Genomic DNA, 25,675 nt, shown 5'->3' with positions numbered 1-25,675 from the left:
GTGGGCGCCGGGCGGGCCGCGGCCGCCGTCGCGCCCCTTCTCGCTGCCCGGGCCCGGGCTCGGCGCGCTGTCCTCCTCGGGACTTCGACTCTCCGCCCGAGGTCGCTCCCCCGCCTCGGGCTCGGCCTCCCGGAGCCCGCCGGGTCTCCGCCCGAGGTCTCTGCGCCTCGCGCCCGGCGCCCGCCGTCTCCGCGGCGCCCTTGGCCGGCTCTCCGCCCGACGTCTCGGCCGCCGGCCGGCTGCGCCCCCGCTGCCGTCGCGGCCGCGGGCTTTGTCTCTCCCGGCCCCGGGGCCCCGGCGGCCGCGCGCGCTCAGGCTCCGTCCCGGGCGCGTCGTCTTCCTCCCGCGGCTCCAACCCTGGCCGGGGCCGCTCTGCAGGGCGCGCCTGCGGCACGAGCGCCGGGCCCGCGTTTCCGGGCATCCTCCCTCCCCGACCCCTGGCTGGGCGCCTCCGTCTCTCCAGGTTTTCTCTCGGTGTCTCTGTCTCTCTCTCTCCTCCTTCTCTCCCAGGTTCCTCTTGTCTCTCGGTGTCTCGGTCTGTCTCTCCTCTACCACCGCGTCTCTGGCTCTGCGGCTGTGTCTCCCAGGTTTTCTCTTTGGGCCTCCGTCTCTCGGTGTCTCTCATCTCTCTCTCTTTGTCCCTCTCTGTCTCTGTCTTTCTTGTCTCCCCCAGGTTTCCTCTGACTTGGCATCACTGTGTCTCTGTCAGTCCCGGATTTTCGTTGTCTCCGTCGCCCGGGTCCCCTCTCGTTCAGCAGTGTCGGTCGGTGTCTCTCGCTCTCGTCTCTGCCCCCTCCCTGTCTCTCCCAGACTCTGTCTCTGTCCTCCTCGTCTCTGTCGAATCCCCACAACACCCAGGCCCCATTCCGCCCGGGTTCATCGGCGTCTCCCCCGCGGCCGAGCCCATCTCGTTTTCTCAGAATCGGGGTTTTGTTCTCAGACGAACGAATGCGGATCAAAGCGCATCGAATCCGAGGGTCCCGGATGGGGGGCGGCAGGGGGTTGCGTAGGAGGGACCCCGGGCGGGGGCGGGGCGCGCTGGGACTGGGTCAGGAAGGCCGGCGCGGGCTGCTCGGGGCGCCCCAACGGGCGGCCTGCCCTGGGCGCTGTGATGGGCCGCGGGCCGGGTCCCTAAGGAGGGCGTGTGGGTGCGTGGCGGGTGCGCAGGACCCGTCCTACCCGGTGACCCCCTCCTCCCTCGGCAGGCGGACGCCGCGGGCATGGACTATTCGTACGACGAGGACCTGGACGAGCTGTGCCCCGTGTGTGGGGACAAGGTGTCCGGCTACCACTACGGGCTGCTCACATGCGAGAGCTGCAAGGTGAGCAGGCGGCGGGGCCGGGCTGGGGGGCGGGCTCGCGGAGCGCCCCGGGGAGCCCTGCGCGGGCACCGAGAGCGGCCGGGACCCCCCGCGCTGACGCCCCGCTCCCCCAGGGCTTCTTCAAGCGCACAGTGCAGAACAACAAGCACTACACGTGCACCGAGAGCCAGAGCTGCAAGATCGACAAGACGCAGCGCAAGCGCTGTCCCTTCTGCCGCTTCCAGAAGTGCCTGACGGTGGGGATGCGCCTGGAAGGTGCGCGCGCCGCGCCCGGGCCTCGGACCCGCGACCGCTGACGGCGACAGGGCGTGGGGGTGGGAGAAGGGGTGAGGGGAGGGCGCCACTGGCCGTGAAGTTTCTGGGGCCGACGATTGGCCCCTGGCGGGACGTTAGGGCCCTGATCTCTGCGGGGGACGGGTGAGAACTGTTGTCGGTCCGGGAGGGGAGATGCATGCTGGAAGAGCCTGGATTGGGTTAGAAGTATTTGGAAGTGAACCCCAGGGAGATGAGCCTGTCCCCAGCCCTTGGCAGAGGTGGGCAGCACAGGGCAGCGCCTCTGAGCTCCTCCTTCTGTGAGGTGTTGCACTGACACCTAACCCAGCCAGAGCCACGCCGTTCAATACCTTTACAGAGTGCAAGTCCCAGCGCCACCCCTTACAGTCTGGGTGACATTGGGCAAGTTCGTTAACCTCTCTGAGCGGCAGATTCCAAGTTTGAAAAATGGAGCTAATAGTAGTGCCTTCCTTTTGAGTTAGTGCGAGAGAACTGCATGAAAAGCTCCTAGCACGTGCCTGGCTCAGAGCGAACGCTCCCCAGGTTCCCTGTCATGATCGTTATCATCTGTCCATCTTCGCTGCGCTGCCCTCCCTCATCCAGCCCACCCCTGTGTGCGTCTCTTGGCCCTTCCGAAAGACTCCCTCAGTTCACTCACTCAGCGGGTGAGATTCCTGCCGGCAGGGTTTCTCAGCCAGGCCCTGAGAGGGCGGGGGAGTGGGGAACAACTGCCCCCGAGGACCCAGGCCCATCCTTGCCTCCCCCTCCCAGCTCTCGGTCCAGAGGGGAGGAGAAGCGGTTGAGCAGGAAAGACTCAAGCTCTCCGGCGTGGACAGTCGTAGGTTTCCACCCCGCCGGCCCCAGCCGGGCTGTGCGCCCAGCAGACAGCTGTTGGCTCCAGGAGAAGGCCCCTCGAGGCTCTGAGAGATGCCCCCTAGAGGAGGGACTCCTGTATTCGAGGGGGAGCCCCTGTCCTGTCCCCAGAGCCCAGACCCCAGCTCCAGGTCCTGAGGGGCCAGGAGAGCAGGTTGGGTGAGCAGCAGAAACCCCTGGTGGGGCAGGAGTGAGTGGAGCCGGGCTGCCCAGGCCCTGCAGGAGGACTGGTGGGGAGCCCCGCCCCCTCTGTCCTGTTCTCTCCCTTCTCCCGGAGCCCAGGGTGGGATCCTGTAAGCAGGGGCTGGGGCCACTCTACAGCTGCAGAGACGCACCTGTTGGGTCTGGCTGGTGACACATTCTTGGCCAAGCGGAGGGACATCTGGTCAGCAAGGGAGGTCCCTTCCCCCAGCATAGAGCCCCGGCCAGCCCTAAACTCAGCTTCAGATTTGGAGGCAGTGGGGGGAGCCTCAGTCATTTGGCAACAGGGGTCTGACGGAGTCAGGCAGTCAGTCAAGGAGCAGCTGGACACTGAGGGCCCAGCTGTGAACAAGGCTGACCAGGGCGCACTTCCTGTCACTGTCTCCCTGCCAGGCCCCAGGGTGGGCTCCTGAACCCATTGCTGAGCCCCCAGGAGCTCTCAGCCTGGGTCACGTGGCATGATTTCACTCAGCAGGATGAGAATGGGCAAGAGGCAAGACATCTGGGGCAAGAACATCCCAGGATTCTGTCTGGGATGAATCCAGGAATACTTCCTGGAGGTGGTGACCTCAGGGCTGGATGTTCGACAGGCATGAGAGAAGGAAAGGGTTTGAGGCAGAAGGAATATCAAAGACAGGGTGGAGGACGGAGGAGAAGTGCCCAGCAGAGCAGCAGAGAGATGAGTGAGGTGGAGTGCGAAAAACAAAAGGTCTCGTGAGGGATAACCTGGAAAGTGAACACAGCCTTGAATGCCAGGCTAAGGAGATGGACTTCATCCACAGGCACGGGGAACCATGAAAGATGCTGAGCCGGGGAGGGACGCAGTGAGATCTGTTGGGGAAAGATCTGTGAGTGGGGCAGCATGGTGGGTAGCTCGGAGGCAGTGAGTCTGACCCTCTGCCTCTGCCCACAGCCGTGCGTGCTGACCGCATGCGGGGTGGCCGGAACAAGTTTGGGCCCATGTACAAGCGGGACCGGGCCCTGAAGCAGCAAAAGAAGGCACAGATTCGAGCCAATGGCTTCAAGCTGGAGACAGGCCCCCCAATGGGGGTACCCCCTCCGCCCCCTCCCCCACCGGACTACATGCTGCCCCCCGGCCTGCATGTGCCTGAGCCCAAGGGCCTGGCCTCTGGTCCACCTGCTGGGCCACTGGGCGACTTTGGGGCCCCAGCCCTGCCCATGGCCGTGCCCAGCACCAACGGGCCCCTGGCTGGCTACCTCTATCCTGCCTTCCCTGGCCGTGCCATCAAGTCTGAGTACCCGGAGCCCTACGCCAGCCCTCCGCAGCCTGGGCCACCCTATGGCTACCCAGAGCCCTTCTCCGGGGGGCCTGGCGTGCCCGAGCTCATCCTGCAGCTGTTGCAGCTGGAGCCGGACGAGGACCAGGTTCGGGCGCGCATCATCGGCTGCCTGCAGGAACCAGCCAAAGGCCGCCCCGACCAGCCTGCGTCCTTCAACCTCCTGTGCAGGATGGCCGACCAGACCTTCATCTCCATCGTGGACTGGGCACGCAGGTGCATGGTCTTCAAGGAGTTGGAGGTGAGTCCCTCCTCCCACCTGGCTGGCCGCTGCGTGGGGGCTGTCCTCTCAGCGGCCCAAGCCTCAGTCTCAGTCGCTCCTTGGATGCAGCCATCCTGCCCACTGGCTTCCGGCAGCATCTGGGGACAGGGAGGCCACACTGGAGACACTGAGGAATGTTTCTGGTCTGTCGCAGCCTTCCTGGCCCCTCTCCTGCCTCCTTGCCCCCCCCCCCCCCCCTTCTGTCTCTTGAGTCTCTCTCTCTCACAGCCTCTGCCTCTGTCTTTCTGTTGTCTCTCTCCCCGGTGTGCTGTCTCTCTGCCTCTCTGTGTTTCTCCAGCCCCTTCTGGCTCTGTCTGTTTCTCTCCCAGGCTGGGTCTTAGTAGGCATTTCTCTCTCTGAGACCCTGGGCTCCCCGAGAGGACCAGTGGAGTCCTGGGGAGAGTCTCCGGCTGCCCCAGCCCAGTGTCAGGAAGAGGGTGCAATCATCCTGTCCTCCCATCTGGAGAAGCCACCATTCCCAGGCAGCCGCACATGTCACAGGTGGGGTCTTAGCGTCTCAGAGTTTGGGATGCTTGTGGGCCTTCTCCTTCGCAGCTAAGGTGAAAGATCTTACTGTCCCCACGTCTCTCATGCATGACAGTCGGAGCCACGTGTGAGGGTGTGTGTCTGTGTGCAGGGGGGCCAGGTGGGAGGGTAGCTGGCAGATTGCAGGGCCTGCCATCCATCTTCCAGGTGGGGCAGGCTTCCTCTATGCAAGGCCTTCCATCCCCCTGGGTTGAAGTACCTGAAGCTAAAGTAAGCAGGCAAGCAGCGGGAGAGACTGGGGCCAGACAGATCAGAACTTCCCAGTCATCCACCTAGTGGTGTGAAGGGCCCAATGCCTGGGAGCCGCCCCTTTGGTGCCCTGGCTCCCTGTGATCAGGGTGTTCTGCCAACCTCAGGCCCCCCAAGCCTAGTCCAGGCCCATCTTCCCTGGTCCGGGCACAGCCGCTCTTCAGTCCAGACCTCTCTATGTTTCCCTTTCCCGGGCTGGCCCCCTGGCTGTTCTGGGGCTGGGTGTAAACAGTGGGGCCTCTTGCCCTCCCTGCCGGGGCCGCTGCAGCCTTGAGCAGCATTGTCAGTGCTGACGCCACTCAGGCCTGGGCTTCCTCCAGGGGCACGTGGCCGGATGGGCAGGGGGCACTGCCTGCCCAGGCTGGGCACGGGGGATAAGGTGAGGGTGGGCCCTCTGAGCCCTTGAGACACCATGGGGCTGGGGGCCTGGGCTACTCTGGGAGTCAGGAATTGGCGGTGATGGCTCCTGCTGCTTCTGTGGAGGACCTGTCGTGGCCGAGGCCCGGGGATGTGCCATGTGTCTGTCTTGGGGGGGACTTCTTCCTCTGCCCCCTCTCTGGGCCGACCTCATGGATGGGACAAGAGACAGGGCCTTGAACAATCCCATCTGCCTTCCCCTCATGGCTGGAGGCCCTGGTGGGGGACGTGGAGCCCGGGACCCTTGGGTTGGTTGCCAGCTTCCCCTCCAGATTTCCCATGAGCTCCCAGTGCAGGGGGAGGAAGAGCAGCGCGTTCCTGGCTTTCCAGAACCCGGGAGGGATCCAGGGGCAGGGCACTTCCTCCGGCCGCCTTCCTGGTCTCTCGGGGTTTTTCACGCAGGATGGGAAGGGCTTTTGTCCCAGGTTTGCTGAGTGTTTTTTCCTGCTTCTGGCTTCTCTGTGGTCCAAACCTTCCTGCTTCCCCTTCCCAGAGTCTCTGAATTGAGCCCAGGAATATGAACCAGGTCGCTACCCTCTGTAAGGGAGGCTTGCAGATAAGTACCAGCCTAATCCTTAGAAAGTCTCTCATCAGCCATGTAGAACTTCTTTCCCACTGTTGAGCCCTGGGCTGGTGTCTGGCGCAAAGCTGGAGGTGGGGAGGCAGAAAAGTGGGAGGGGTGCTGAGTGACCCTGTTCTCCCTTTGGCTAACCGTTGATCCCCTCACCTTCAGGCAGGACACATCTTAGCAGACAGCAGAGGGGGCTCCCCAGCTCTGAGAGTGGGGCAGCTCTTGGGCTGGGCACTGGGGACACTGAAATGAATTGGACCCCGGAGGCTGCCAGGCCAGAGGAGGAGACATACATTCACATGGATAATGCCAGCACAGGGTGCCCAGGGCTCTGAGAGCAATGGAAAGCAGCCGAGGGAGCCCAGCAGGAGGGCAGATGGCTCTGTGTAAGGAAGTCAGGGAAGGTTTCTTTGATCTGCACCTTTCCAGAAAGCAGCCTGAGGTTAAGGGCATTCCAGGAAGTGGGAACAGCATAGGCAGAGGTCCAGAAGTGTGGAAAGGCATCATGTGTCGGGGAGTTCCAGGCGGTCCTATGAGGCAGGGCTGGAGAGGTTGGCAGGGTCAGAGGCAGAGCTTGGACCAGGAGTGCATCCTCTGGCAGTGGGTGATGGACAACCTTCCAGGGCAGGCTGGGACCCCACATCCTGCAGCAGGGAGGGCTCTCACCACAGAGCCTGAGCTCTCCCCAGAGGCCACTCAGTCCTCTAGGATACTGATGATGTCTTGCTGCCTAGGGGAAGGCCTGGGGTCTTTGCTGAACTGTCAGAGATGCTGGGAATCCAGATGTCGGGGCTCTGGATGCCCTCTTGGGGTGCTCCTCCTCCATCCCCTTTCCCAGCGTGGACGTCCCTCTGTCTCTATGTTTCCATCTCACACAATGATGGTGTGTTCAATCTGACAGTGGCACAGAAGTTTACAACAAAGAGCAGAATCAGAGAGGCTTGTGTTCAGGTTCCCCCTCTGCCACTTACCAGGGGTGTGACTTTGGGCAAGTGAGTTTACTCCTCTGGGCCTCAGTTTCCTCATCTATAAAATGAGGGGAGTTGAAATAATATTCACCTCATCGGCTTGCTGGAAGGGTTTAGTGAGCCAGGCCAGGTAAAGAATTTAGGACAGGGTGCCGAGTACAGGAAGCGTTCAGTGAGTGGGAACGCAGCTGCCTTCCTTGCTGTCCCCCTGTGATGCCCTACAATTTAATCCATGCTTGCAGGTAGTTTACAGGCCCGCCCGGAGAGTAAGAAAGGGCACATTGTATCCATGCTCCTCTGAGCAGCCAGACTTGTGCGAGCAGATGGCGCCCACCTTGCCCTGGCCTTCTAAGGCAATTTTGTACCTGCAAGATGGCAGAGACCCACCTGTACTTGCTGCTCACTGGGGGCAGTGCGTAGGTCCAGAGAGTCAGGCTTTCTGGATGGTTCCCATGAACGACAGGCCGGGAGGACCCAAGATAGGAATCAGGGAGTTGGAGGCGAGGGCCAAGTCTGCCTAATGACCCATCTTGACATGAGTTCACCCTTGACGTCCGGCTCCGGGGCCCCTGACTGGCAACACATTTAACTGCTCAGATATATGGTTTCATTGGAGGGGCAGTAACTCTGTCAGTCCTGGGCTGACAAATGACGGCCCGCTGACCACTTGGCTGAGAGAGCACTGTGGCCAGCCCATGGCACGTCAGCCACTGGAGAATTACAGAGCCCGCTGGCCTTCGGCCGCCAGCCTCATCAGACCCCGGGGACGCCGGAGGGGGGCCCGCTGGGAAGGAGACGAGCTCAGCACCCATAAATACCCCGTCTCTGAGGCAGGCTGCGAAGTGTCAAGGCTCAGGGAAGATTTGTGGCAGACCGGCAGGAGGGGTGGGCAGCTGGTGGGCCGAGCAGACAGGCCAGGCTGACAAGGGACCCCAGGGCCGGGACTGCAAATGTCCTTGTTCCCAGGGCGGCAGGGCGGCCTGAGGGTAGAGGAGGAACCTTTTGCTTAAAGAGAAACCTCCGGAAGGTGAAAACCAACTCTCTTTGGTTAAGAGAGCCTCTTAGCCACCTGCTTTCCTGTGGAGATGGGCTGGCGGCTAGGGCCTTCTGGTTTTCTTTTAAATAAAAGGGAAGTGTGTGTGTGTGTGTGTGTGCGTGCACGTGTGTTCATCTGTGTGAGGAGTGTTTTGGAGTTTGGTGTCTTTATGTGTCCATCTGTCCATCTAGGGGAGGAGCGAGGAAGTGCCTGGCAGGCAAGATCGCTTGGCTGGGGTAGGTCCGGGGCAGCATTCCCAGGAGATGGGTCCACAGAGCCCTTTGCGACTGACACCGCTGTGCTCACACGTTTCCTCTAAGCAAATGAGGGAGGATTTGTTTTTCCTATTTATCAGGACAGGAACCTAGGGCTGAGGAGCATGCGTGGCTGAGTTGGGGATCCGAGGGCACAGGGCACCAAAGCTTAGCCACCATATTGCTTCTCTGCCCTGCCGCCCCCGTCAGCCCCGTGGGCAGGGCTGCCCTCCCTCCCGGCTCGGGTCTGGGTGCAGAGTCTGCTCCCAGGGCTTGGCCAGCCCGGTCACTGTGACCCCTGCTGCTTTCCGCCCCAAGCCCAGCCTGCTTATCTCCCAATTCTGCCCTTATCTCTCTCTCTTCCACCTCCCCACCCCCTTCTCCTTCAACCCGGGCACAAGGGTGTCTGCTCCCGAGGGCTCCGATGAGTGGGGGGCAGAGCTCAGCCCCGCACATCCCCCTCCCCCTCTGCCTCCATCTGGGTCGCCCAAGGTGGGCCACTGTGGCCGCCTGAGCAGGCGCCTCCTACCCGGGCCTCAGGAGTTTCCAGGGCCCCCCAGAAGCACAGCCCAGTGGGGGCATCTGGGCAGAGCCCAGATCCCTGAGGGTACCTGAGGTGAGCCTCTTATCTGTGATGGGCTGCTTCCTCATCCACAGGGCAGGGGTGAGGGGTGCCGGGCGTGCTGGGAACGGGCCTGGCCTGGGTACTCCCTGAGCCCCGCCCCTCTCCTTGGAAACTGGTGGGGAGGCCTCGTGCCAGCGGCTCTCTGGGCACTGGGCACTTCCTGAGGAGAGATAAGGAGAGATGACTTTATGACTCGCCCCCGCCCCGTTCTCAACCTCTCGGGGCCCCTCCAAACCAGGGCTAGCTGTGGCGGAGCCTGCCATCCCCCGGCTGGGTTTCCGATTCTGACCATCATGGGGCTCCAGGGAGAACTTTCTGCCGGGAGGAGAGAGGGAGGGGTGGGTTCTTGACGTGGGGATGAGGTGAGGGAGGGGGGGATGGGAGGCTGGTGCCTCAGAGCAGCACAGAGACAGACCCTCCCTCCTGCTCTCAGCCCTGTGCGCCGGGGAAGCAGCGGGCAGGCGAGGCCCGGAGGAAACCTGACCATGTGTCCAGCCACTCCCTTTGCTCTGTGTCCACTTTTTCTCTCCCTCTGTCTGCCTGAGGACAGGCCCCAGGGCCGCCCCTGGGAGAGGAGGGGGCTTCTACTCCCCAGAAGAGAGAACTCCTCGTTAAGCCTGGGCCAGGTCCCCTCGGTCTGAGGGCTGCCCCGACTCCTCTGACCCCAGCTGGGGGTGGTTCCTCTGTGCTCTCTGTGCATGTCTGGGGAGCACACACGTGTTCATCGACCACTTACTGACCCCTCCTCTGGGGACGCAGAGTGGAGCTGGACACCAGTCCTGCCTTCCCAGACCCACAGGTATGGGGAAGACAGAGACAGGAATTGGGGCCTTTAAATGTTGCAAGAGCCATGTCCTGAGGATGGTGACGGCACCATGGAAGGAGGAGAAATCCAGGGGGGCTTCAGGGGGGAGCTAATGAGCCTGCCGTGAACTCCTGGGTCGGCAGGGAGTTCCATACCTGGTGGTTAAGAGCACAGATCTGGAGCCAGACAGAGTGGTGTGACCTTGGGCAAGTTCCCTGACCTCTCTGGGCTCAGTGGCCTCTCTCGTTGGATTGGGGGTCACAATCGCAGCAACCTCGTAGGTTGTGGGGCTGCCGTGCAGCGACCGTTAGCTCTCCTGGGTTGCATCGCTGCAGGGCCTGGCCCAGGAAGGTGCCGGGAAGGGCCCATGGGGTGGATGGCAGCTGGCCGAGGAGCCGCAGATGCTGAGGGCGACCCGAGTGTGTACCGTGTCCTCCTGGGACGAGCAGCCACGCCCAGTGCAGTTCTGAACACCCGGGGGAGCTCAGTATGTGTCACTGTGGGGAGCTGAGGACTGAGAATGCCAGAGGCATGGCGCTGCCTCTCTGGGATCCCAGGAGCGTCCCTTACCCTCTCTGGGTTGCAGATTCTTCATCTGAAAAATAGAGGTTTAGGCCAGGGGATCCCGAGGGCCCTTCTGGCTCTGGCATCCCATGGTCCAGAGTCCCGCTGGCCAATGTCATGAGTGTCCACTCTTCGAATGTAGCGACGCCCCAGAGTGGAAGGACACTGTGCACAGGGGCGGTCCTGGCCCGCGCCCGGAGTGCTGCAATCACAGGCTGGGTACCTGAGGCGCCCCCTGGTGTTGTTCCGTTCCTGCTCCAGGTGTCAGCCCGCTGCCATCCCCGGGCTGGCTGCAGACCAGGCGGGCCCTCCCTTCTTCTCCTGAGCCTGAAAGCTCTGCAGGAGGCCCCGGGGAGCCCTCCCTTCCCTCTTCATGGCTCAGTTTTGAGCGATTGAGGCTGCTAGAGATGTGACCACAGACAAATGGGCACAAGGTTAAATTAACAACAAATTGAAATTCATAATAATCTCTCACATTTGAAGGAGTCGTTCACAGACCACTTCCATGGATGTTATTCGCTAACATTTATTGATGTCTTAGACATTGGTACGTGCCAGGGCACCTTCCAATACTTTGCCCATTCTCCAGATGAGAAAACTAAGGCCCAGAAGGTCATCGAACTGGCTTAAGGTCATACAACCTGTGAAAGCGGAGCTGGGGCTTGGAGCCAGGCGCATCCGAGTCCTGAGCATCTCTCTCAGACCCTCTTAGCATTTTGTGAGGCCCCTGCCACACTCGGATAAAGTAGACACGGGTGGACTGGGCACAGAGAGGTTACGCAGGTCACCCAGGTCACAGACCCAACTGAGCCTCTGAGCTGAGAGTTGGGAGGAGGAGGGGAGAGAGGGAGGTCCCCAGCGGGACCCGGCCGGAACCCCGACCCCCGCGTGCCTCTTCCCTGCAGGTGGCCGACCAGATGACCCTGCTGCAGAACTGCTGGAGCGAGCTGCTGGTGTTCGACCATATCTACCGCCAGGTCCAGCACGGCAAGGAGGGCAGCATCCTGCTGGTCACCGGGCAGGAGGTGACCAGACCCCACTGTGCCTCACTCCCCCCTGCCCCCCCGCCCCGTGCACCTCCAGAATCCTGGGCCCAGAAGAGGTCCCAGGCCTCTCCAGGGCTGGCCCTGAGCACCCTGAATACCAGCCCTTTCCTCAAGTTCATGGGCTACCCACGGGCCCGACCTCCCTCTGCCCAGCCCTGCCCTGCCCCGGCCTTGAGAGGAGCCAGCCCCTGGGAGCCATCCTCAGGCGAAGCAGCCCAGCGATGGGGGGCGGGGATCAGAGGCTTGTGGAAGAGGTGACAGTGTACTGGGTCCTGAGAGTATAAACAGGGATTGGTCAGGTAATGAAGGGGGGCGGGGGTAGGTCCCACCCCACCACAGGCAGAGGGCATAGAAAGGCTCAGAGAGGGAAGTTCAGAGCTGCCAAGCGCCCAGGGCCTCTGGTGCGCTGGTACATGGGTTTGGGGGGCCGGGGGCCCTGTGGGGGGTGGGATGAGGTGGCTGAAGGGACTGCTAGGGGCTGGGTTGGACCAGGGCTTGCAGGCCCTAAATCCTGAATGAATGAATGAATGAATGGGCAAAGTGGTCTGGGCCCCAAAGAGCTCAGAGTGAGAATTTGGGCCCCCCTTAGAACAGGGAATTAGGGGCACGAGGATGGGAGCCCGGGGCATAGACACTCCTGAAATGGAGCAGGGAGCAAGGGGAGAGTCAAGCGGGGAAGGATCCGGCCGGGTTGTATTTGAGGAAGCACATGGAGGGGGCGCGATGGGAGGTGAGGAGGAAGTGAAACAGCCACCCAAAGCTCCGAATGCTGGGGGTGGGAGGGGACAATTCAAGGAGGAGGAGCCCTTGTGGTGAGAGGGAGGCGAGTAGGGGAAATGGAGGGAGGGAGGGAGAAGGCAGGTTGGGGTCCCCCGTCTAGGCTGGGGGGGAAGGGAGCATCACTGGGGGGGTCCAGGAGGACAAGCAGGCTTGACAGGAGCTGTGGGTGGGGCTTGGAGACGGAGGCCTTGCTCCCCACCCGCTACCGTCACCGCTAGCCCTCTGTCCCCATCCTCTGTTCTCACCCTGGCTGCCTCAGGCCGTCCATGGCCAGGGAATGCTCGTCTCTAGGGGGTGACTTTGAGGCCACCTGAGAGTGTGGATGGGGAGCGGCTGAGGGATGGGTGTGTTTGTGTTGGTCCTTGTCAATGTGCAGGTCAGTCTCTGAGGCCATGGGAATGTCCAGTGCGCGCACGCGCGTGTGTGTGTGTGTGTGTGTTTGCCATATTTTATTGTGCAAAGATCTCCACACACATCAATGTCGGGGGGTCGAGATCTGCCCACGTCAATGTGAACCCACACGGGCGTGTGTCAGTCTGTGTTCCCCTGTGACATGACCATGTTAGCATGCGTCTGTGTGTCTTCACTTCATGAACTGGGCGGATGACCCGGTGAGTGTGTCCGTGTGTGTGTGTGAGTGTGAGCTGAGGTGTGACTGCATCCCCAGTCCGAGTGTCCATGACCTGGCAGTCATGTGGCAGGATCCACGTGTCTCTGGACACCTCTGCCCCAAGCCCAGCGCTATGTGGTGCTCGCTGCACACACCACACAAGACACAAAAGCCGTTCGTACCACGGGGCGGGCGGCGGCTCTTGTGTGGGAGGTGCCCCCCGGCCTTCCCTCGGCACCGGCAGCCTGGTCTTGGCTCTGCTGCCGCGGGGCCCTCAGCCTGGGGCGGACGGTGAGGACAGCTAGGAAGGCTGGGCCCTGCCGTCGGGGCTGGGAGGGTCCCTGGGGCCCGAGGAGATGCTGCCCCCACCTGGCTCAGCTCCGAGGCTGGGCACACCCGACCCCCGGCCTCCCCCGTATCTCTGATCAGAGCCTCCTGCCCCACACCCGCTGCCCCTGAGCCCTGTCCTCTGGCCACCAGGTGGAGCTGACCACGGTGGCGGCCCAGGCCGGCTCGCTGCTGCATGGGCTGGTGCTGCGGGCCCAGGAGCTGGTTCTGCAGATGCACGCGCTGCAGCTGGACCGCCAGGAGTTTGTCTGCCTCAAGTTCCTCATCCTCTTCAGCCTAGGTGAGTGGGCTGCGTGCGGCCTGGCCGGGCCGGCGGGGGCGGGGGCGGCCTGGCCTCGAGACCCCAGGATGGGGCTAGGCGCTGGGGCTGAGGGAACCTGGCCCAGGACCTGGCTCTTAAAATGGGGATTGCTTCCTCTGTAGGCCTCAGTTTCTCTGTTTGGAAGCAGAGAGGGCCAAGCTAACATCTAAGACTTGCCCTGTATGGGCCAAGGACCTCTTCTGAGAATTCGGTAAATTCCTGGCCCATGCCACCTCCAGAAGATGCCTGGGTGGCTTCGGGAGCTTCTGTTCCCTGGTTCCTGGCCGGGGGTCCCTGTTTTCCCTAATTCCCTGCTCTAGAGGAGTCCGCATTTTGACTCTGAGCCCTTTGGGGCCCAGACCCCTTGCCCATTCATTCATTCACTCTACAAACATTTGGTGAGCATCTGGACTGTGCAAGGCACTGGGGACACAGAGGGGACAAAATGGACCTGATGTCCTTGTCTTCTTGGAGCCGACCTTCTCTGGGGGAGAGAGCCAACAAGTGTGATATGATTAGTAAATATATAAATTAGTGAACTGAGTAGTACAATGTATAGCCTGGGCGATCACAATAAAGACTAAGGAGGAGAAGAAAGCAGGGAGGAGGCAGAGGTGAGCCCAGCCACTGGCTCGCCCCACTACCCAGGCGTCTGGCATCTCCTTCCCATCACCCTTCTGACCCTGGCCCAGCCGGTGCTGTTCAGTTTCCATCCTCCCTCTGGGCTCACATCAGGCCTGCCTCCTTTTGTCCTCCTTCACCCTGCAAGCCATCTCCAGTGCCCTCTCTGTGCCCAGAGATACTGCGAACATAGAGGTTTTCCTCAGGTGGCTCCCAGTCCGGGAGAGGCCTCCAGCCAGTGCCATCAGGGCTGGGACAGAGAGATGGGGAGCCCAGGGTGAGGAACAAGGGCTCTGCCTAGAAAGCTTCCTGGAAGAGGAACATCTGAGCAGGGTTTTGGAGGATGAAGAGGAGTTTGCTAGGTGGCTAAATCTTTTAGCAGAGGTGTAGATGGGATGGAAGGTTGGAACAGAGTGGCATGAATGCCTCATCACCTGGGGAGGGGGCAGGATTGAGACATCGTCTTTGTGGCAGATGGCATTATAGCCACAGTCTGGCAAGGGTATGTCTGCCCAAGAGTGGGGGGAGTTGGAGAAGAGGAGAAGAAGCGAGCCAGGAGGGGAGTGACTAGTGAAGTGGTGACTGTGGGAAGCCCAGTGCTAAGGCCATGGCTGTGTGACTAGGTACTGCGGGCTGGGCGCCTGGTTATGCCACAACAGGCTGGTGCCGGAGGGCATATCTGCAAAGCTGCTGGCCTCCTCTGGTCACCGGGAGGGCTCTGCAGGGGTGGGGAGGGGACAGTTAGGGTGGGAGCTGGGGCAGAATCTTGGGCAGGCAGTTAGGAGCCGTGGCCTGAGGTTCTCAGAGGAGGCTCGGCCCAGGCCAGGCTGGCTCCAGCGGGGGGAGCCCCCTACTTCCTCGGCCTCCAGGGGTACCCTCCTCCCCACCTCGTCTCTGAGCTGCCGGGCTCCGGGAACTGGCTCAGGCCAGAGCACAGACGTGTGTGGCTGGGGGTGTGGGGACTCCAGGAGTCACGTGCATGCGTGTGCCTTTGTGTCGGTGTCTTGGTTTTCCCCCACATGCACACTATGAACTTTTACAGGCTTTTGGTTTTTGATGTCACGTTGTGTGAAGAATCAGTGTCACTAGGGAGCGACTGGGGGGTTTGCAGACGTGAGGCATTTGGAGGGATGGCTGGTGCTTGGGGGCACATAGGATTGGAGGGTGGGATCTGTGGCCGTCTGGGTGGTGTGTGAGGTAACAGTTTTGACCTGACCTCCATCAAGAGGCTGCCAGGGAGGTCCTGGAGAGAGTTGGGTGGAGGGTGGGCTGCCAGCCACCAGCCTCCTTGGCCAGGGCTCCCTCTATCCTTGGGCGCCCCCTGCAGAACAGGGACCAGGTCTTGGTTTTCTAGACCCCCCGGGGCCTGACGAGCATGCCCTGCAACCCCCGGCCCCTCTTCCCACCAAAGCCCGGGTGCTGGGGCCTGCCAGGCCCAGCACAGCTCTGGCCTCCACTAGGTGATAAAGCCAGGACTCCTCCTTCTACGGGGCGTAAGGAGGACAGCAAAGCTGAGCCCAGCCCTCTGCTCCCGGGCCTGGGTGGGGGCCGTGCCAGGCCCTCCTTCATGCCAGAGGCAGGAGGCTGGGACCTGAGAGAGTGGGACTGTCTTCAGTGCTTGGCTGGAACAGGCTAGGGGGGTGGGATGGAGAGTGCGCGTGTGTACGTGTGTGCACGTGAGAGGCGGGGGGAGCAGTGATGAGGCCTGGGACTAGAGACAGACCACCTGGACTCTAAATCCGGACTCACTCCCCGGCTATGCCCTTGAGCAAGTCACTTCCCTCTCCAAGCCTCTATTGCCCCCATCTGTAAAATGACCGTCACGATACTCCTTAAGTTGCTATGAAGATTTAATGAGAGAATTCCCCAAGGTGCTCAGCGCATGGCCTGGCCCCTTGGAATGTGCGGCATCATTGTTTTCATCATAACCATCGTTAAGTTAATGAGCAAATGAACAAGTGAATGAATGAAATGAATGAATGAGTGAGTCTCCGTGTTTATCGCACACTGTGTGACTCAGTGCCTTGCTTCTGGAGACAGGGACATGTGTCTGGCTGAGGTCGGTAGGGGAGCACCCAGCCCAGCAGGCCAGAAACTCTAGTGAGGCTGAGGCTGACGGGGAGGAGGAGAAGAGCTGCGACCTGGGCCGGCCTGAGCTCATGGGAGCTCAGCAAGAGCAACAGCAAGAGAGGAGGCCGGGTGAGCCACGGAGGCTTGTTGGCCGACAGGTTCCAGATTAGGAGAGGAGCCTGAGCCATCCAGTGTGACCAGGGTTGGGCCAAAGCGGAGAAACCAATTACACCTAGGCTGTCACCGAAGGCTTCTTGGAAGAGGGGCCTGTGAGCTGGGCCTTGCAGTATGAGTAGGAGTATTCTGGGTGAAACAAAGCAAGCAGCAGCAAGGACATTCCAGCCTGAAGGACCAGCTTGTGCAAAGGTATGGGGAATCTGGAGGTTTGGTGTGGCTGTGGGGCAGGGAGAGGTGGAGAGCAGTCTGGTGAGGTGGGCAGGGGCTGAGCCGTGCAAGGCCTTGAATGCTGGGCCAAGTGCCTTCAACCTTGCCTTGGGAAGGATTTTCTGCAGGAATAACAGGGTCAAATTTTCATTTTAGCCAGGTCCTTCCACCTGCAGTGTGGGAAAAGGAGGGCAGGCGGCAGCCCAGAGTCCTGCGGGAGACTAGACCTGGGGCTGGGCTGAAGTGGGCAAATTTGGGCAAGAGGAGGGGAAGGAGGCTCCACCCATGATCCCACCCAGACCACCAGAGCTGGGGCCCCTAGGGAGCTGCGGCCCAGAGAGGGGCGGCCACTGGCCCGTTGACCTCCAGCTGGCACGCTGGGCGGCACCCTCGGGGCAGCACCTCCTGGGGATGGGCAGCCTGAACTCGGGTGATGATTGTCCCTGCACCCCGCCCCACCCCGCCGCCCCTAGCCCACTCTGCACCCCCTTCTCCCCAGCCTCCGCAGAAGGGTGCCATTTGGCGTCTAAATAGCCGCTCGGGCAGGCATGGAGGCAGGTAAGGAGGCTTAATTAAAATTAGTGCCTCTCTCTGGCAATCACGGTGTTTATGAAGATGGGCCCGGCGGGCATTGTTCCGCAGAGGACTTAATCGAAGCTTAATGGATTGACCTAACATTCGATTTCCCGGCTTCCATTGAGGCGGCGGCTCCAGCATTCCCTTAAGCGTTTGCAATTTACCCACAGCTCCGCGCCAACAAAAGGCGGCCTGAATAGCAGCCCCACTCGAGGGGCCATTGTGCGCGGGGGCGCCTGCCTGAGTCACCGCTATTGGGACAACATTCTTTATGCCTCGCTGGAATGAAAGGATTATTCAAATATTCAATTAAACCGTGAAAAGGGGGCTTTTCTGAGAACCCGGGGGCCCCCAGCTCCGCAGAGCCAGCGGGCTGCTCTCGGAGGTGGGGGCCCCCCTCCCGGCCCCCTCCCACCTCCCGCCTCCAGGATTGCCGGGAGCCAGCAGGCTGGGGGACGCGGGCAGGTTTTTCTCCAGGGTGCCCGTCTCCACCCCGTGGTGGCTCACAGATTAGGTCCAGCTCTTGGGCGCCCTGGGAGGCGGAGATGAATTTGTCCCCATTTTGCAGATGACAGGAAATTGCAGCTCAGGCAGGGGAAGGGGCTTGCCCAAGGTCACCCAGCTGGTGGTGGAGCTGGGATTTGACCCCTGGACACGTTTAGGGGGCATCTCCAGGTTTGTGTGACCCCTGACCCTATGTCTAATGGAGGAAGGGCATGGTGTTCTGTGCCATGCTGGCTCTGTCGCGTCCACGATCCCACAGAATCTTTGTGACGTTGTGAGGCTGGGAGAGGGGTGGGACTTGACCACGGTCTCCTCCAAAGTGAGGAGGGAACTGGGTCTGGAGTCCCGAGTGGCCTCTTTGGGGAAACCGAGACCCCCCGGGGTAGGGGCCCTTGGACAGGACTCCTGGATTGCATGACACATAAAGCTATCAGGTCCAACCTCCCAGGAACCCATGTCCAAGCCTGGCCACACCTGTTTGTCCGTAGGGCTCCGGGGCCAGAGAGACCTGGGTTTGAATCCAGACTCTGGCACCTCTTATGTGTCCCACGCACGTCCCCCGTCCCTGTGCCCTTCCTGCCTGCCTGGGTGTCTGTGGGATTAACTGAGCTGGGTCAAGGTGCCTGGCGGGTGCCCGGGAAACTGGGTGGACGTAGTCTGTAGTCACTGGGGCTCAGTTACTGACTGTGCCTCCCTCCCCGAGCTCTGGAGCCCACTCATGGGGACAGGGGGGTCTCCAGCCTACAGAGAGCTGTGGGACCATGGATCTGCTAAGAGGGGGGCAGCCCCTGAAACTGAATGCTGTCCTTGCTCTGTCCCTACCCCCCCGCACTCTGCCCTGCACGGTGCTGCTGAGAACAGTAAATCCTAGTAAAGCCAAGGCTCTGGTCCTCCCCCCACCCCACTTCTGCCTCTAATGCAGCATCCTAGCCAGTCCTCCCCCTACCCCCAGCTGTTTCCTCGGGGCCCCTTTACTGCTGTGTGGCCTTGAGCTGGTCCCTACCCTTCTCTGGACTCCCAGCCTCCTATTGTGAATTGTCAGAAGACAATGTCAGGAAAATTGCCCAGCCCTGGGGTTGATGGGCGGTGAAGGTAGATGGGACAGGATTGGGATGGAAAGAAGTTGGGAAAGGGATGGGACCAGGAGGCACCTCTTGTCCCCAGGATGCTAGTTAGGTGGGAAGACTTGCCATGACCTTTGAATGTGTCTGGATTGGGCTAGGCTAGGGAGCAGAGCTGCTATGTACAGTTGGGCAGGTTGTTTACTGCACAATGGCACCTAGGAAGGAGATAAGTAGAGGCTGAAATCCAGCCTGCATGCCCCTCACCAAGCTGTCTCTCTGTGGAAAAAGGAGGAACTTCTTTCTAATTGGCACAAAGGTGTCTTACGGGCTAATGGTGATCCTGGGGAGGCGAGGAAGAAAATGGCCCTGGCTCATTTACTGAAGGGAGGTGAGGGGGCGAGGGGTGGGGGTGGAGGATCGGGGCCAGATCCCGCCATACGCCACCGGCCCAGCTCGGGTTTCCCTAAATCCAACTTTGGACAACACAGGCCTCGGCGGGTGCGCTGGGGGCGGCTGGGGATCAGGGTTGCCAGGAGCATGAAGCTCTCTGGCGCTGTGCGTGTTTAGAGGGATTACAAGGGCCCAGAGTGCACATGCTGGCTCCCGACTCCCCCGCAGCCGCAGGGCCGGGGGCGGGGGGCGGAGTGGAAGTGGATGGAGGACCATTTTCTGAGCCTCTGGGCGCCACATCCCAGGCAAGGCTGGGCGACCGATTCTGTGGGCTCCTGCGGACCCTCAGCTTCTAGATGAGATGCTGCCCAGGGGCTGAAAGAGGCCTGCAGGCGGAGATGAGGACTGACGTGACAAGAAACTGACCCTTGGGGGCCAGGCACTGGGCAGGCCCCAGCCCCCAAGCTCTCGCCCCAGCAAGGTGGACATGGCCCCTTTCACAAAGGAAGAAGGCCTTTCGGGTCAAGACGGGGCAGGGACTCCCCCACAAGGCCGCTGCTCTTAAACGGTGGTGCTGGCACTGGAACCCCCATTCATCTCCAGACACCTTATTTTTTGTTCCTCCTCTGGACCGTGGTGCAAGGGATGCATTTATCACACTCCTCCATCCTTGGCGCGAATGATCGCTGGTCCACACAGAGCCACCGCCCTCCTCCGCCTCCCGCAGGCAACCCCTCCTTCGTGTTGACCTCGGATCTTCCTGTTTGTCCCTGGGCTTCCATATCGTGCGTGATGAGTGTACGAGCGTTTTCAATTTATGTAGGTGGCTTTGCCTGATAGAGCTCATTCTGGATTTTTGTTGTTTTTCCACTCAGCCCCGTGGTTTGAAAGACCCGTCCGTTTGCTCTGTGTAATGTCTGCTCCATTACTTCTGTCTACTGCACAGGACTCCCTGGGGCGCGGCCACCACCTCTCCCCGGGGTACATCCAGGCCCTCTCTCCATCACCACAGACACTGCTGCACTGAACATTCGTGTCCCGCCATGGCCCCAAGAGAAAATCTCCTAGGGGTACTGGAGTCTCTTGATTGGTCAGAGGGCAGACCAAAGGACAGCCTGTCGCCTTCTGGAATGGGGCCACCCGTCACATGCCTTGCAGTCATGAGAAGGGACCCTTCCACTCACAGTGCACCCTCTGGTCATGGTGCTGAGGTGGTGGGGTTGTGATGCTGATGGTGACCACCATGGGGATGATGGTGACAGGATGGTTTTGACCATGGAAATGGGGATGGTGTTGACCATGCCATGGGGACAGTTGGGAGTACTAATGGTGACAACTAACATATTTGGCCTTGTTACGTGCCAGATGCTGTTCTAGCACTTTCCACATATTGACTCCTTGTGAAGTAGGGACTATTGTCACCCCCGTTTTACAGATGAGGAAATTGAGAGGTTAAATAACATGCCCAGGGAGGTTGGTGATGATAGAGGCGTTCATTGTGATCACCATTGTGATGACAATGGAGGTGATGGTGACAGGTGATGGCGGTTGGGTGGCTGATGGTGGCAGTGGTCGTATTTGTGGTAACCACAGAGATGTGGTCTTCAACTGTGGTGATGGTGACAATGGTGGTGGCAGGAATGATTGAGGTTTGGTTGATGACGGCAGCAGGGGCCACGTTTGGGGAAAACACAGGGATGCTGCGATGGGTGACGGATGATGGTGGCAGTGTTCATCAGCCATGGTGAAGACAAGGGTGATGGTGACATGGTGGTGATGGGGAGGCTGTGGTTGTGTTGATGGTGGCGGTGCGCATGTCTTTGCTGATCACAAGGATGCTGGTGTTGGTGATGCCAGTGACTGTGGATGATGTGACGGGCTGGTGGTGGTGACGCAGCTCCTCCCTTTGCAGATGTGAAGTTCTTGAATAACCACAGCCTGGTGAAGGATGCTCAGGAGAAGGCCAATACCGCCCTGCTTGATTACACCCTGTGCCACTACCCGCACTGCGGGGACAAGTTCCAGCAGCTGCTGCTGTGCCTGGTGGAGGTGCGGGCACTGAGCATGCAGGCCAAGGAATACCTGTACCACAAGCACCTGGGCAACGAGATGCCCCGCAACAACCTGCTCATCGAGATGCTGCAAGCCAAGCAGACTTGAGTCTGGGCTGGGTGGGGTCGGGCCGGGGCCGGGGGAGGGCTCACAGCCACCCCCGCTGCCCTCCAGATGGTTGATTCTATCGTGCCCACCCAGGAGCCCCACCCTGTAGGCCCCTGCCCCTGAGCTCTCTGAAGCCCTGTGTTTGGGAAGGTGGGTGAAGGTGGGCAGGGCCTGGCTGAGGTGGGGTGGTCCCTATTAGCCACTGGCACTAGCCTGCCACTCAGAGTGCCCCAAGGAGGCAGCTGCTACCCACTCCCTCCCCCTGCCCCTACTCCCAGCTGTCTGTCCTGGAGTCTGGAGCACAGGTCCAGGGGGCAGGTTGGGGATTCCCTCGTGGGCCTCCATGTCCCTTGGGTCAGAGGTCATCTCTTCCCCCTCTCCTGGAAACAGAGGCAGAGAGAGGTTGAGCGGGTCAGCTGGGAGAGAAGAGAGGGTCCCCAGCCCTCCGTCACAGCGCCCAGGAGGGAAGCCCTCTGTTTTGTAAACTAGGAATAAACTGAGTTTGCAAAACTGGGCAGGGGCTGTTGGCCCTAGAGGACACGGGCAGACTGATTAGGACGAAAGGACGTCTCCCCTCGCCCTTCTACCCCGCCTGGCTTCTGCAGGGGAGAACTCTGACAAGCACCTGAAAAGAATTCTGCTACAATCAATCACCTTTCTATCCCTCTCCTGCCAGAGGAGACCTTTGGCACAATCAGCATCCTAGCCCCATCCCCAGTGGGCCAGCCCAGGCTGGTGTTTATCTGCAAGGCTGTAGTCAGGAGGTTGTTTTTCGTTTTTTGTTTTTAATTTGTTTTTAATCTAGAGACTCCTTGAGAGCCGTGTGTGGCTGGGGCAGGGGCCAGATTTGAGGACTGAGGCTGAGATTGGGGATTAGCACCAAGTACTGCCCATGGTTTCTCCCCTCATACCGGGTTCCCCACGGGTGGTGCTGGCTCGTTATTTCTGAGCCTCTACCCCAATCCAGAGAAGAGCTATTGCTTGTCCCCCCACCCCACTAGACGGACAGCAGGATGCCCTGTGGGGGATCGCAGTCTCTGTGGGTGGGAATATGGGTGACCTTGGGGAGCGTATGTGGGTCTCCAGAACAGGGACATTCCCTCATCGGCCCTGTCCCATTGGGTCCCTTGCTGCAAACCTTGAAGCTGGGCCTCAATTCCCTGGCCTCCTGTCCTATGTCCTGAAAGACGCTCTCCAGGGCCAGGCCCTAAGGAGAGGGCTTGGCTGTCCTCTGTCCCCAGGCTGGGCATCCACCGTCTGTCCTGCTTTCATGTTGTAGTTTGCGCTGAGCCTGCCCAGTGGAGGTGACTGTGCGTCCCTGTCCCCCCACCTTCCACTGCCCTGTCTCTGTCCCCGCCCCTGCCCTCTGAAACGTGTGCCCCCACCAAGGCTGAAGACCCTCAGCCCCAAAATGAGAAGTGCCCTTAAGAAACTCCCCAGCCCCACAGCCCTGGAATAAATTTTGCAATTAGTTTCCAGCTACCTTTGCCTATTTACGTTCTGGGGCCAAAGCAGAACCTCCTAGGTGGGTTTGGGTGGTCTAGGGTGGGGCAATGCTCCCAGTGGGATGGAGGAGACACTCAGACAACCTTCGCTTCAAAACTCTGGGGAGGCAGAATCGGGTGTGGGGGGCAGAGATGGAAGATGTCTTTGGGCCCCACCTCATGCCTGGGCCCCTGCCATACTCAGGACGCTGGTCCAGGGCCTCAGTCTTGGCTCCACCCTGGCCGCGCCGGCTCCGCCCCCATCTTGGGCAGAAGGGAGCACTCATTTGATGAAGACCTACTGTGCACCATCCCCCATCTCACGGTCCCCACGGTAGCCCATGAGGCAGGGGTTATAATTGAGAAGAAGGGAGCACTTAAGTGGCCCTCAGTCAGTGACCTGGGGGAGTGGATTCAAACCTGCGTCCACCGGGCTTCAGAGCGCTGGCCTTCACTCTCTGTCCATCCCTGGCCACCCGTGGGCCCCGGGCCGGCCCCTCTCACTGACTCTCTTACCCCCTCCCCTGCAGCACAGCCGACCCCTGAGGAGTGCTTCCTCTGCTCCAGGTGCCTGCCCAGGGCTTTGCCTGCCTCGTCTGTCCTGTTCTCCCATCTGCTCTTTGAAGCCACTTTGGCAGGTGGCAGCCACAGATTAGAGAGAAAACTGAGTGCAGAGGGGTGAAGTGGGCTGTCCAAGGTCACAGAGCTGAGAAGGGGCGGGGCCATCGCGCAAACCTCCATCGCCCTCACCCACCTCGCCCGACCTGACTGGTTTGCCCCCAGCGCCACTCCTGGTCCACCAGCTGCCTCTGTGCGAATTAGAAAAAGGCACCCCCCCTAGGGCGAGGCAGCCCTAGGCATACGGTGTGGCAGTGGCTTTTATGCAAAGAAAAAAGCATCCCGTTCCTTCTTGGCATTTCGAGAAGTGCAGCACATGCCCTGGTTCCTGCCTCTGGGGAATGCCCAGTCTTGGAGGAGACGGTCTTTAATGAGTTCATAATCCAATGCAATGTATTCATCATGTACCTGAACCAGATGAGGAGGTGATTGATTCTGCTCCTGGCAGGGACACGAAGTCATAGAAGGGTATCATCCAAACTGGATTTTAAAGGTTACCCAGGAATTCACGAGCTGGACATGAGTTGAAGGCAGTCGAGGCAGAGGGAGCAGAGTGAGCAAAGGGATGGAGAGCTGTCAGCCAGTGGTGTTTGGGGACCTAGGAGATGTTATTTTGGCTGGAGCGTAAAGAGAGTGTGTGTGTGGGTTGGAAGGGTATGAGCAGGGGGAAAGGAGACTGGAAAAGGCTCCTTGGTCCCCACCCCGGTGCCCCTCCCCTACCAGCCCAGATGATAAGTTGGGAGGGGGGCACGAGCCCTCTGTAGGTGAGGGCGAGTCAGAGGACACTGCAAAGGCAGGAAGGAGGGGCCACCAAGGACCCCGCCCAGTTTGTACCCCCTTCTTGCTGCCCTTTCAGGCTCCAGCCCCTCCACCCCGCCCCACAGCAGCAGGCTCCAGCCCCTTGTTCTGTGGACTGTGGGCCGTGGGCAGTGGCGTCCACCCTGCCGCTCCTCCCTAGGGTACTGCTGTGTCTTCCCAGAGCGGGCGGGGACCCTGCTGCCTCCCCACGGAGGCCTGCTGTCTACTCTGTCTGCCTGGGGCCTTCAAGGCCTTAAACATGACCTCCTCTGGGCTGCGGGCTCTGCGCTCCCACAGTCCCCTGCTCGTCCCTCTCTGGCGACAGCTGAAGCATCCCTGGTGCCTGCCGTGTGCTGGGCACTGGGACTGACACACAGGACTGCGCTCCCTGCTCACGTCACCTGCGCAGGAGGCCTGCTGTCTCCCCCATTCTGCAGACAATGGACTGGGGTTCGAGAGGCTCCACAGTGAAACATCCTAACCCCGGGCCTTGAGTGGAAGGTCAGCCACCTGAGAGATTTTTGTCCCAGACTCAACCCAGGTGGGGCCCGGGGCGGAAGCGGCTTCCGAGGTCGCAGAGGGAGTAGGGGCAGCTTGTACCTGCTGGGTCTCAGGCTGCTTCTCACTCGGCCCTGCCCCACCGCCGCCTACCCACCATGGTACCCCAGGCAGGCTGCCCTGATGCTTCGCAGCTGGGCCACGCTGTCCTCGTCCCAGCAGCATTCGAGCAGGGCTGAGGGCAGCAGGATGGTATTAGCAGGCTCTGCATCCCGAGTCCCAGCACCTGGGCCCCTCCTTCACCTGGCCTCTGCCTTGGGGCCCACCCTGGTGCCAGGTCCTACACATCATCGCTGTTCTCACCTCGGCTCTGATATCTGTTCTGCCCAAGAAGAGACTGAGACTCGGAGAGACATCTTGCCTGTGGCCGCAGATGGGTGGCGGCAGGGCCTGGTCCCTCAGCCAGACTCTGGGTCAGGCCCTTCCCATGGCATGACTCTCAGCAGAGCTGGAGCCAGTCCTGCCTGCCCTGGTGCCTCCTCTGAGCAGTCGGCCTGGGTGGCTCCCCCTCACACCAACTCCACCCCTGACGCCCGTGGTACCCAGCTGGGTCTGAGTCATGGAGGCCTTCTCTGAGCCTCACTTTGCTCCTCTGTACAACAGGGTGATGGTGGCCTCAGGGCTGAGGGAAGGACCCACAGCTCGAAGATGGTAAAGGGCCCAGCACTGGCTATATACACAGTAGATGCTAATTAGTGTTGGCTGCACCTACCCTGGTCATGAAGCTGGGGCTGTCAAAGCCCCAAAGCCACAGTGGCAGCTTCCCTTGTCCCTCCTTCCTCCCAGGGAGCCTGGCATCCCGTCCCCTTCCCAGGCCAGGGAAACCCCTCAAGAGGACCAGTTCACGACAGTGCCATTTATTACTGGAGACACCACAGGGCTGTCAGGACTTCAGGGCAGGTGGAGAGGGCAGAGGGGAGAGACAATCACAGACAGACAGAAAGCTAGGGGGACAGAGCTGTGGGACATGGTGGGGTTAGCAAGAGCATCGGGGGTTCCCAGAAGGAGAAGGGAGAGGCTGAGGCCACTGGGAGTGGGTGGTGGTCCAGATGCTGCTGTCTGTCCCTCAGGGGCCCTCAGTTGGGCCTTTCTGAGGTCC

General features: G+C 60.7%; 1 protein-coding gene across 1 annotated transcript; it reads left to right on the top strand.

The window, feature by feature from the left end:
* Positions 1 to 1,220: 1,220 nt before the first annotated feature.
* NR5A1 (nuclear receptor subfamily 5 group A member 1) lies at positions 1,221 to 21,118 on the top strand. The gene is made up of 6 exons (XM_046645045.1): positions 1,221 to 1,322; positions 1,436 to 1,577; positions 3,583 to 4,208; positions 11,170 to 11,289; positions 13,181 to 13,328; positions 20,871 to 21,118. The coding sequence occupies exons 1-6, from the start codon at positions 1,221 to 1,223 to the stop codon at positions 21,116 to 21,118; spliced, it is 1,386 nt and encodes a 461-aa protein (XP_046501001.1).
* The last annotated feature ends 4,557 nt before the right edge of the window (positions 21,119 to 25,675 follow it).

Source organism: Equus quagga, chromosome 1 (genome assembly GCF_021613505.1).
Source record: "Equus quagga isolate Etosha38 chromosome 1, UCLA_HA_Equagga_1.0, whole genome shotgun sequence".
In the NCBI taxonomy this organism is placed as follows: domain Eukaryota; kingdom Metazoa; phylum Chordata; class Mammalia; order Perissodactyla; family Equidae; genus Equus; species Equus quagga.
This window is presented reverse-complemented; position numbering and strand designations above follow the sequence as displayed.

Excerpts from the sequence above, each read along its gene's own strand:
- NR5A1 (XM_046645045.1), top strand. The coding sequence starts at position 1,221 with ATGGACTATTCGTACGACGAGGACCTGGACGAGCTGTGCCCCGTGTGT. Across the intron at positions 1,578-3,582 it reads GGTGGGGATGCGCCTGGAAG|CCGTGCGTGCTGACCGCATG; the intron begins GTGCGCGCGCCG and ends CTCTGCCCACAG. Across the intron at positions 13,329-20,870 it reads CCTCATCCTCTTCAGCCTAG|ATGTGAAGTTCTTGAATAAC; the intron begins GTGAGTGGGCTG and ends CTCCCTTTGCAG.